Source organism: Mesoplodon bidens (genome assembly GCF_964165515.1).
Source record: "Mesoplodon bidens genome assembly, chromosome: 4".
Taxonomy (NCBI): Eukaryota; Metazoa; Chordata; class Mammalia; order Artiodactyla; family Ziphiidae; genus Mesoplodon; species Mesoplodon bidens.
In genome coordinates, this window is record NC_138160.1 from 122,216,143 (window position 1) to 122,228,770 (window position 12,628).

The 12,628-nt window shown below is 42.3% G+C and overlaps 1 protein-coding gene across 3 annotated transcripts in view; it reads left to right on the forward strand.

Annotated features, from left to right (window-relative positions):
* Window positions 1–12,628, forward strand: part of ARHGAP26 (Rho GTPase activating protein 26) — a 483,661-nt gene that overhangs the window by 452,976 nt on the left and 18,057 nt on the right. For 2 of the 3 annotated variants that reach the window (XR_014015710.1, XM_081232450.1), the window contains exon 21: window positions 9,719–9,994. Coding sequence is in view for 2 of the 3 variants with exons in the window: in XM_081232450.1 (XP_081088576.1) it covers window positions 9,719–9,994 (276 nt within the window). In the remaining variant the exon portion in view is untranslated. The remainder of the gene's footprint in view (window positions 1–9,718; window positions 9,995–12,628) is intronic. The other variant, XM_081232451.1, reaches the window with a different exon arrangement.

A 12,628-nucleotide genomic window follows, 5' to 3' on the forward strand; every position in this document is an offset into this window, starting at 1 on the left:
GAGAGAAGCCAGCTATTTGCTTGCAGGGAGAAAAGTCCAATGGCCTTAGCATCAAAGTTCATGTCTCCTTATCTCTTTGCCTCATACGCCTTTCATGGTATCCGGACCAAGCTTTGTGTGTTGTAGGAGTTTAATTTAATTGTCCTGGATATTACCTTTAGCAGAAGTGCTTTTTCTATTGCTGAGAGTAGTGAACATAGTGAAATATTTTAGGTTCCTTTCTCAAGGAATCCTCTTTGCCTAGGATTACTGTTAGGCCACCCAAGTATCTTGGGCCACCACTTCTAATTTTAGATACTCCTTTGTTTTCATCAGTGGACATTTAGATTCTTATTAAATCCTTTTCCCTCCTTTTCCTCTCCCTAGTCCAAACAGGAAATACTCCCTGAAAGCAGACCGTATAGAAAGGGATGCCAGATGGCCAAGGACTTTCAGCCAGTGTTGTTAACTTGTCAGCAGACTCAGAATGTGACATCAGAGATGTCCTCCTCGACTTCCCCATGTGCGGGGGAAAGGAAAACACCATTGATTTACTATAATAACTTTACCAATAAAAAAGGCTCTAGAGGAGTCAACATAATTCCTCAGTGAGGACAGAAGGATGGGAAGTTTAGTTCTTGCATATGAAAGGCACTCAGTAAATATTTGTTGATTGTATTTGACTAAAAAAGAAGAAAAACAGTAAAAACAGTTGGGAACTGCCAACTGTGTCGTGCAACCTAAACCACAGATTGGTGCAACAAAAACGGAATTGTCATTTTGCCCCTATTAAAACATCCTTCCTTTAGAGAATAAAAGTAGCCATTTGTATGATTAGGGAGAGTATTTCTTCTATTAACATGTATTAATTTTTTTGGTTTTAAATGTAACATATTAATTGCAGAAAATATGGAAAATATTTTAAAAGCACAAAGAATAAAGATTACATTTACTCTCATCACCCAGAGAATGCTGTTAATACACTGATATACTTACTGTCCCTAAGTGTTTTAAGGTAGGTTTGCACGTATTTTTTATTATATAGAAAACTACGTGAGATGTATTATACAACTTCACAAATTACTGTTTAGCAACTGCCCCCCAGGTCAAAAATACAACCTTGCCAGGACCCCAGAAGCACCCACATCTGTCACTTTCTCTTCCCCTATCACAGTCCTCTCCTTCCCCACAGGGGTAACCACTAATCTGATGTTTACAGTAATCAATTCCTTGTTTTTATTTATATTTTTAGCTCTTCGATACAGGTTCTTGTTATTTGCAATAGTAACAGTCCATGAAGTAACCACAGACACTGAATTAGTGAATATCATACCATTGCTCCTATAGGAAATACAGGGTTAGGTTCCTACAAGTCTCTGGTTACAACTTTTTTGTCAACCCATCAGTACATAACCTTGTTTTACATGGGTTTCTATTTAAAGACACCTTACTTAATATTACTATTGATTCATTAACATTAAACTCAGGACAAACAGGGCTATAAGTCATGCCTGAATGAAACTTACTAAGCACATGTTTTCTTTGTAAGGCATGTCACAGCCTTCTTGTACATAGGGACACTACAGAGCTGGAACAGAAGGCAGAGCATCCCTTTGCTTGACCTCAGCTGGGAATGTGCATGTTGGGTGACTCAGGGTGACTTAAGTTTTTCATCACTCTGTGTGTGTCCGCAAATGACTATGAAAGCACCTTGAGTATTGATTCTGGACTTACAAATAAATTTAACAAATAGGTGAATTCACGACTGCAGAATCTGCAAATAATGATTGACTTGGTGCACCCCTAAAATGTAATATTTTGCTTTATTATTTTGAGTCTGGCTTCTTTTGCTCAACAGTTTTAAAAGTCATTTGTGTAGCTGTAGTTCATTTATTTATTTTCATTGCAGCAGAATGCATAATTGCATTAATATACTAAAATTATTTCTCCATTCTACTTTTGCTCAACTTCTAGCTTGTTTCCAGTTTTTGTTTTTACAGATAAATTGCTCTACACATTCTCATATATGTCTTCTCATATATACACACTGTGCTCTAGGACAGTGGTCCCCAACCTTTTTGGCAGCAGAGACCAGGTTTATGGAAGACAGTTTTTCCATGGACTGGGGGGTGGGGGCAGGGGGACGGTTCAGGTGGTAATGTGAGCAATGGGGAGCAATGGGGAGCGGCAGATGAAGCTTCACTCTCACTCGTCCGCCACTCACCCCCTGCTGTGCGGCCCGGTTCCTAATAGGCCGCATGCAGTCCCAGGTTGGGCACCCCTGCTTTAGGGTATACATCTGGGAATGAACTGCGGGGTCATGGAGAATGATAACTTCATTTTCGCTAGATAATGCCAAAGTGTTTTCCAGAGTGGGTGGAGGAGTTTACACTCCTCCTCCAGCAAAGTATAAGAATTCCAGTTGTTCCATGTTTTGTAAACACTTGGTATTTTCAGCATTTTGATATTAGCTATTTTAGTCGTTCTGGTAGGTGAGCAGGATCATCTCACTGTGGTTTTAATCTACGCTTTCTGCAGTACAGAAAGGGTGAGCCCCCTTCTTCTGCATTTTCTCTTCTAAGTCCCTGCTCAAATTTCTTGCCCATTTCCCACTTGGTTGTCTACCTTTTTCTTACTGATCTGTAGGAGTTCTGTGTATAGTCTTGTATGTGCCCTTATGTATTTATATGTTGTAGGCTGTCTTTTTACTCTCTTTTAAGGTTGTCTTTTGGTACATAAAATTTCTTATTTTAATGTAGTTGCGTATATCAGTATTTTCCTTTATGCTTAGTGCTTTTTATGCCCTGTTGGATAAATCCCAACCCCAAGTTCTCAGAGGCATTCCCTCATTTATTGTTTGCCTTTGGCAATTAGATCTGTAATCCACCAGGAAATCATTTGTTAGGTATATGAGGTAGAGGTTGTGTCACTTTTTCCATATAGATATCCAGTTATCCTAGCACCGTTTATAGAAGAGTGCTTTCCACTATTATTATAAAATAATATAGGCTTATGATTTAAAAACTCAAACAGTGTAAACAAATGTAAAATATAAAGTGAATGTCCAGTCTGTGCCTGTGTACCCAGTCCCCATTCTCAATCCCCTGAGGCAGTTACAGTTTCTTGCTTGTAGATTTTAAGAATAGTTTAAACACACCCAGCATTAGAATGGTGGCTTTAGAGCAAACCTAAGTTTTGCCTCAGGATAGGAGAGGATGGAATCTAGTGCCACTATTGCTTTTCTGTTTCTGTTACAGTGAATACATTTGTTTTTGCAATATCTTCATTATATAGAGAATGACAGTTGTGCTGCACTCAGTATAGTAAGGAGATGCTGGGATTTCTCGGCAACCATTCCAATCTTTTGAAATAGCAAACGTCACCTTATAGACCCTTCGAAGTGCTCCCAAAACGCTTCCGCGTTTCCTTAAAAATAACTCCATAAATTGTGAGGTTATTTAGTTGAAAGAAAGTAAATACATTTTATTTTAAGAACCAGTTCTGATGTAGCTGAAATGTGATTTTGAAAAAGATTGAGGGGCTATCCTCAGGTTTAATTAAGAGGAAAGAATACTCCCCTCCATTAGTATTGTGCAGCGCAGAGCACAATAGAGGCATCTGTTCCATTTACCCTGCTGGTCCTTTCTTTCCCTTGAGGGTTTTTCCCCTGCAGTGAGCAGTTGAACTGAGACCACTGTCCAGGCATCTCTACTTCCAATCCAGAGTTGTTCCCTCTACTTTGTATTTCTTTGTTATTCTGCATGAGAGGGTTCCATTTATTGACTTGGAGGAACCTTAAGGATAACAGATTCTCTATTCTAAGATTTTGGATTTTATTTAATTGCAGAATTATATGCCTTTTCCAACGTACTCCATCTGAGTTTGAAACTTATTTGGAACTTAAACTTCAGAAAATTTTTAAAAAGCTGGAAAAACAGAACCACTGCCCTGTAGACTTGTCAAGCTATTTTAAAAGCAAATTATTTAAAAACTATTTTAAAAGCAATTGCATATAATTGCTAAGGCCTTAAGGGGATTTCACCAGCTAGTCTCATTAAAATAAGAATCAGGACTCTGTTATTATCTGAATAAAAATGTGTATTAAATTATATTAGATGTAGGGAAAGAATCTGTAAATACTATGCATACTTGTAAGAGTCAGAAAAGAATACAGAGCAGTGCAACTTGGGGGCATGTGGACTTTTCCTCTTGTGAAGTCGTGAAGCACATACTGAAAATTCAGGACATAGATAAGATTTCTGTGTTGTAAAAGCTTCAGCAGACACGTAAAGAATATGTTCAAATTTTCAACAAATAGAAATTGGTTTTTGTATCATTTACTCTGATTCACCACTATCCAGCTTACTAGTACTCCTTTTGACCCTGTTTTCCCAACTGGAGTTTGATTTTCCCTCTCTTTTTATGGCACTTTAACGCAAGACATAAAGGGATATTTTCCAAGGAAGAAGAAGTCACTAATTCAGGACTAGATAAGATGGGACTTTACAGGTTTTCATGGAATTTTCTATCCTCTCTCATTATAGGGAGAAAGAAAAAAATACAGGCAGTCCCCCTTGAACTTAATAGCACCATCCCCGTTCTAGGCCTGATGGGGAAAGGGGACTGAGGGAGTGAGCATTCAGGTCAAGCCTGAGATCCATGACCGGGAACCCAGCCTGTAGGTCTCAGACCACTGCCTGGCAGAGAGATGTCAATGCCAGTTTTGTGACCTCTCCACAGTACGCAGCTGGCGAGACACTCTTTGGCTCCCCATGTGTACCTCATCCCCCCTACCTAGCCCTGTCTTTGAGAGTCCTAGACTAAGCCAACCACCCACCAGTCCCCGTTTCTGTTGGATCGGCCACGCCACATGGCCAGGGGTTCAGCACCCCACAGGCTGCGGTTGCCTGTCTCTCTATCCATCTGCCTGTCTCCTTCCCCACACTACCTTCTTGGCAGAATGCCCTTTAGAAAATTAAACATTGCTTGCAGATGGAAACAACACGGGAGAAAAGTTGTATTTGTTTTTACCATGGAAATGCTAGGAAAGAGAAGAGTCCAAGGTAACCTTTGTGGACTGGGGGAAAAAAAAGTCCATCTGATTTTTTTAATTGCTCATTCTCTGTGCTGGTGGGGCCGTGGTGAGCGGGAAGGGGCAGCCCCCATATGCTGTTGGTGGGAATACAATTCCGTCAAACCTTTCTGCAAGGCTATTTGCTAGGATGTATCAGGACCCTTAAAAAAGGCTCCCAGCCTTTGACCCACTAATTTGACTTCCAGGAATTTATGCTAAGGAAACAATTGGAGACACAGGCAGTGATCCTCTACAAGAATGTGAGTTGCAGTACTATGGCCGAAGAGGGATAATCTGAATGTACACAATAAGAGAAGGGGTACATAAATCAGGGTTTACCATACAGTAGAATATCCTGTAGGTCTGAGAATACTCTGGGGTTTGTAGAGAGGTCTTCAGGGGGTCATCTGCCAAGATTGTACTTTAAAAATTATTTTCTCTGAACTAATGTCAGTTGTTTGTTATTTTTAGCCTCATTAGTGGGAAAAGAGTTTTATGATTTTTAAAATATATCAAAGGCTACTTAATGACATCAGAAAATACTGAAGTGAAAAAAATACGCTACTATGTATGTAGTATTATCTGCAACACCACCCCACCCAAGACAAGTGAAGAAATTTGGCAAGCTGTTAACAGTGATTATCAGCAGTATAAATTGTGTGATTTTACTGCTCTTCTTGTGATATTTTCCAGTTTCCTACATAGCCATCTGTAATTTTGCATATCAGAATTAAAGAAGATCAGCTTTCTGATTAATGGTCTGCCGACTGCTTATCTTATACCAGCTCAGGTTTTTCACTCCCATGGTGTGGAGCCATGAGAGGGTCTCCCACATCCATGGTCAGATTGGGAGCCTGCTGGGACAGCCCTGTCCACGGCCTGGTAGTCATGCCCTGGCTGGTATTCCAGATGCCCCATCAGTCTAGTGAGTCACCACAGAAGGGTGTCAAGCTGACGATATTGCCACACACTGTACTTGCACGCTCAGCCACATCCCAGCATGCTGCCAGGCCTTTGAGCCTTATCTTCCCAAACCATTATTTCTTCCCTGTCCAGTGAATGTCAAAGGGACTGACTGGGGCTGTGTGACTCCTTTTGAGGACACCGTGGACTAGCAAACTAAACCCGATGCAAGCCTTCCACCTGAACCCAAACCAGACCAGCAAATGTTCCTTAAAGTTTAAGCTGCTGTTGCTATAGTTGGGCCCTGATGTGGGGGGGCCTGGCGGGACCCCAAGAATATTTAGGGTGAAAAATGTGCTAGGGCATTCAGCTGGACTCTGAGGTTGTAGAGAAGCCTTCGGGGACCATCTGCTAAGATTGTAGTTATAAAATTATTTTCTCCTATCCTAACACCAATCATTTGTTATCCTTGTCCTCATTAATGGGAAGAGAGTTTGAGAATTCGATATGGGAGGTTTCAGAGTCAATACCAAAGCTGGCCATTTTTAGTTTGTTTTGTCTTGGATTCTTTTAGGAGTGCTGTTGTCACTTTAAGTAACCTATAGCCAGACACTTCTGTGGTCAGAGTATAAGATTATACAAATAGTCTTGGGCCATTATCATCACCCCTGTGCATCTTATTTTCCACCTGTGTGTTCTCTAAGTTGCATCAAAACTGATACCTAATGTACTCTCTGTTTCTTTGAGGAACATTTATATGTTTACAGTCATTCTGTTGCTACAGGCATCAGTCATTGTGGTGTATAACAGTGTTCAGTAGTATTGTTGACGTTGAGTTTTGTTGATGTGCCTCTGGAGTACAGATTAACAAAGAGTATAATTCCAATCAGTAGTTTAAAAAATCATAGAAGTACTGTGGAGTATGCATTTTACTGTTACACTGAAACATAGTGGCAATAAGTTTTAGATTGTGGTTATTTTATAGCAAATAAATGTTATTGCTATGACCAAGACACAAGCAAACAAATGAAATTGTATTAGTTCTTAAAAATCACAGTTAATACTGTGGCAATGGACATGGAGATTGAAGAGTAACTTCTTATAATCGTTATGAATGTCCTGCATTCCAACCGCACCCCCAGATAATTTCAGCCATGTACTAAGTGGCCAAGAACCACTTAGATATCCAGGGATGTGAAAAAACATTCAGAACCCACATTGTGTTCATAGAATATGTTTCCAACCATGCCTTTAGCCAAAGGCATGATTCTTGGTACACTTGAGGTAGGAAGCTGGAGGTGTTTCCTACTTATAAAAGCCACTAAAAAGAAAACTCAAAAAAAAAAAATAGGTCTTAAGGACTTTTTAATTGTCCTGTGTTGGCCACTGACCAAAGGAACAGATTAGTTCAGGCCTCTGGGCCTGGGCTGCTCTCATAAACCTCCAGATTGTCCCTGGTCAGAATTTGGGTTCCCAGGCTGGGCTTCAGTTGGAATAGCCAGGCCTTGCCCACTGGGTCACTATCTAGGGGGGCAGTTGTGGGGAGGGGACTGAGAAAGCGAGGCCCTTCTCACCAGCTGCAGTTACGGATTAACCGAGGACTGACTGCCCAGTAGAAATAAGGCAGCACTTCCTTCTGGGACCCAAGACAGAATCAAGTGTGGGAGCAGGTATTAAGCTAATCATAGGGTAACTGATCCCTTAGCTGATGAAGCTTACTTACTGTCTTATATTACAGTTGTTTTTTAATCTGTCCCATCTTGTCAAATACACTGTAAGCTCATCAAGTCAGGGACCTTGGTAAATGCTAAATTGTATTGCACTTACTGTCTTGATCGCACAATGTGTTCAATAAGTAGTTATTGCTGGAATAATTGAGAAGAAGAGAAAAAAGCCATACTCTTTGAATTCTGTCTCTTCTGTTATATGAATTCCATCTGCTATATGAATCTACCACACACAAGACTGGAGGCAGAATTGGGGATTTTGTTGGAATTTACAATGTGTTGAGTCTTGCTGGGACTGTCTGTTGCTGCATTCCCGTTTTCCCTTGCAAATGTGGTAGGCATCTAAAGGAAACTCATAAATCAGTGGTTAAGGTTTCTAGTGCTCTGGCTGGGTCTGTAAAGAAGCTTGGTACGGCCTAGAGGATCAGAGCAAGTCCTGCTACCCCAGAGGTGGTACACTGCGGTGGCAACAGCCCTGGGCTTGGAGCCAGGGGATTGGGCTCTGAACCTCGGCCCTGACAATTACAGCCTGGATATCTTCAAGCAAGCCTCAAATTGGCCCAGTTCCCATATCTATGAAATGGGAATTATAATAGTGCCTCTTGGCTAGATGGCTGGGTTAAATGAGATTCATTAATTTATTCAATATTTATTGAAATCCTACTGGGCACTATTTTAGGCATTGGAGATACAGCAGTAAACAAAAAGACAAAAATCCCTGCTTATGAAATTTATATTCTAGAAATATAATGCATATAGTGACATTTAATAAATGTTTCTTTCAATTAGTCCAAGGTTATCTGATGAACTCACACAATGGGTTTTTACTGTATATTTCCGTAGGAATTTATGTTATAGCTGTAGATAATTAAGGCCATTATTGATTGAGTCTCTCATCTGAATTGAAGATGTCTCATTCAGTAGGACATTTATGTGTTCTTGCTAAATCCCAGTATGTTTAGAAAGTCTGTTCCCCTGGAATTGGGTTGCTGTCATTTTCACCTCTGTACAGTGCTTGGGCCACATAATCCAGCCACCGGCTGGGGCTCAGGGCTGCAGGTGGTGTTGTGGCTGGGTGGTTTCCGGGTTGTTTTCTCAGTCATTGGTGTTTGTTTGCACTATCTGGAACTTAGTGCAGTTTTACAGAGTTACTAAGATGTTTATTTGTGTAATTTGTGGAAATAAGTCAAAGGGCTAGCATGACTAGTTAAGATCCACAAACCATATTTTAGTGAGTAGTTTCAACCTGTCCTCTCCAAACTTTTGATCAGCCACCCATCAAAGAACAAAACGACAAATTTAAGCTTTCAGTTCCTCATTTTTTCATTGCCTTCCATCTGAGACTTTTTCTTTGAGCGTCAAAATGCCCAAAATCCATGAAAAAAGAAAGAATAAGCCTGGAAAGCAAACCTCAGAGGGACAACTATGCCCTGCCCATAGCTGTATGCCCTCTCCTGAGAGGTGCGTGTCCAGCCCTGTCCTCCATCCGTTATCACTTTTCTAATGCAGTCCTTCTCGGGGTCTCCAATGGCACACGGCCCATTTCGTTAAAAAATGTAAACAGGAAGTTGTTTTCTGGCGGAATGGCCTGTGTGGCCCAGGAGAATGGTCATTTTTGCTGAGACACGACTTTAAAAACACTCACACGGTGGAAGCTGAAGGCTGCTTGTGAGCTAGCCCTGCCCCAGATGGAGGTCGGTGATAGGATGTGGGTGTGGGAACCCATGGACATGGGTTCAGGGCCTTTTTCACCCATGGCCAAAGGCACAATGGACACAATTGAGGAAGCTCCTACCACCTAGAAAGCAGTTGTTCTTCAGGGCAAAGAGACATGTTAACACTCCGAGGAGTTCCAGAGCAGGCATTACTTGGAAGACACGGAGTTTGGCCTGGAGAGATGTGACTTGGCACTGAGAACAGTTTCAGTGCTCCTCCAGTCTCCAGCTCCCTGTCATTTGGCCTCCCCTGAACCTCCTGTGCTCCCGTCGTGGTTTCCCTGTGTGCTGACGAGTTTTCTGGTGGTTATGTCTTGCAGCCCCCCGAATCCAAGCCCAACTTCACCCCTCTCGCCATCTTGGCCCATGTTTTCGGCGCCATCCAGCCCTATGCCCACCTCATCCACGTCCAGCGACTCATCCCCCATCAGGTCTGTTGCAGGGTTTGTTTGCTTTTCTGTTGCTGCTGTTGTTCTCTCATTGGCTTGGTCCTCTCTTCATGCAGTGTTCAGCCTCCTCGTCAACTTTGTTCCCTGCCATCCAAACCTGCACTTGCTTTTTGACAGGCCAGAAGAAGCAGTTCATGAAGACTCCAGGTAAAATCACGGATGATGACCAATCCGTTCCTGCTTATCCAAAGCTGATCAGGGATTCCAGCCTCAGAGACCAAAGCTGGGAGGGACTATTTGCATGAACCAGCATGGCATTTTCCACACCCTTCTGAGCCCGTCCTCTGGTTACTGAATTTATCCGTGATGCCTAGAGTTTGGGGAGAGAGTGCCTCTTGAATGGGCTCCTGTTTGGATCACTCTCTGGATCATGGGGCTCTCTGTGCTTTAGCATAAGATAATATCAAAGGGAGCAGTGCTGAGACACGTACCGACCTTTTCTTCCCTCATTTTTATCAGATAGTATCAGGCAACATTTATTTGTGGGGTTGGGCTTTCAGCCTTGTGTACTGACACCTAGTTGATGAGACCCAGACCAGTTGGGAGAGAGATGAATATAACACAGAATAAAGGCTTGGGATATGAAGCAGTTTCTCTTTAAATTGTTCGTGGCTGCCTCCTCACCTCCCATGTAGTCCCAGGAATGCTCGGTGCTCCCAGCCTGCATCTGTCTCCACGTGTCGTGAACCCTTAGCTCTCACGGGAACAGGCAACACCTCATTCTGAGGGTTGACCTAGTTCCTCCCCCCAGGGGCCAAGCTATAGTTTTTCCCTGCTTTGATGACACTTAATTCTTCACATTTGAGTTTTTTGGAGAAAAGAAGCTGTTTAAATCCAGGAAAAAGAATCCCTCTGCTATGTAGGTCCTGAGCATGTGTGTCTCTCGAATTTAATCTCTGCTTTCAGACAACCAAAACGCAGAGCCCAGTTGAAGCATCATAAGTATTTTGAGCCTTGGCAGTACTTTTTCGTCCATCTTTTCTCATAGCTGGTTTTTTCCTAAGGGGTGGGCCCAGCATAGGGGCTTAAATAATTTATAAAGCTGAGTCTCACTTTTAAAAAAAGAAACCCCATGCTATTTATACATACATACATATATATACACACACACACACACACACACACACATGTAGATATGTGTGTGTGTGTGTGTATATAAACTTAATTCTCCTCCAGGCACTTCCATATCTATCATTTCATTCTATCTTCATGTGAGAATGAGAAGAAATGGCCTGAACCCTATTACAGAGAAGGAAAACTAAGGCACAGAGAAGTGACTTGTGCATGGTCACATGACTCATGAGATCCAATCCAGAATTCAGGACTTCTTGCCCTCAACCAGCATTCTTTCCTCCAAACACATGGGTGGCCCCAAATTTAAGTTTCCATGTTTCCCGGCCCCAGAGCCTGGCCTGCTCCCCTAGGTTTTCTGTTTAGCTTTTCCCTTGAAGATGGAAAACATAGCTTTTCACTATATTCTTTTATCCTCGCCCTGGGAATAAGGTAAAAGTTCAGATTATACTTTTTCTGACACTCAAGTTATTTTCTAATTATTTCTTAGGTATATTCTGGGCACTTTGGGAGATGTTAACTTTCTAGGACACCAGATATGGTTTGGGTTGTTCTGGTTAGATCATTGATTGCCCCATGAGACCTGAACCAGAGCCAAAATGTGGCCCCTTCAATTTGTTCAAAAGGAAATAAAATCTTCAGAATATTGGCCCTTGGACAGAATGGGTTGGGGGACTCAGGACAGTAGAATCATTCAGCTAAAAAAGTGAAGTGTACTCTGCTTGGACGGTATTCACGTTTTTTATATCTCTAAGCTTTGGGGCCCTATTGCCTCTCCAGTATCTCCACCTCCCCACTCCCATCTTCCAGGATATTTCCAGGTTTTACTTCTTTAGCTATACCTTTCCCAGAGTATTGATATTTCCAGATTGGCAGTGGACAGTGGCAATAGAATCTGCTCACCCCATGTGTTTGGGTTCATGGTTACACAGTACTGTTCACTCTGGCCATCATCATAATGGCACCATTTGGATAATGCTGTTCCACAACCCCGTAGGAAGCTGCCTTTTTGAAATAGGCAAGGCAGGGTAGGGCTTGCAGTTGGCTATCACTGAGCTGACCATGTGTGCCAAGCTGAGCACGGATGGGGACACAGCTGGGGAGCTAGCCAACAGAGAGGGCAAAAGTCCCCTGATTGCTGTTGCAGTATGCAGCCAAGAGGTGGGGGCATATACCCATTATTCAGGTCCAACAAAACATTCCCCCAAATCCACTTCCAGAACATGAAGCTTCAGATTTCCTTCCCTGGGCAGAGCTTTTAAAAATAAAAACTTAATTAGACCTAATTAATGGGCCCATGAACTTCTGTATAACATCTCCTCTGGAAGTGGCTTGGTCTCCCCTCCCCAAAGCATTGTTAGTGCTTGTTAGTTCCAGCTCAGGAATGGAGATGCCTTTCACAGCACAGCAGAGAAAGGGGACTCTGGAGGAGCAGTTCCCTTTCCTTTCACTTGTACCCCTAGAAAAGCTCCCAGCCCCGAACTCATAACTGGGATTCACACAGGGGCTCCTGGAAATTATGCCTAAATGATCAAGCTGTTGCATCCTGCCAGTCTAGCTGAGCCCAACTCCCTGTACAGTGCAGAGTGGGTTGTCATTTTGCAGGGTTTGCAAGGGCAATTGAGGGAAACTCCTCTGAGTGCTTTTCCTGGCCCTGTGCCATGCTCAGAGGCGAAAATTAACAATGAACAAGCAGAAGGTTCCAAGCTT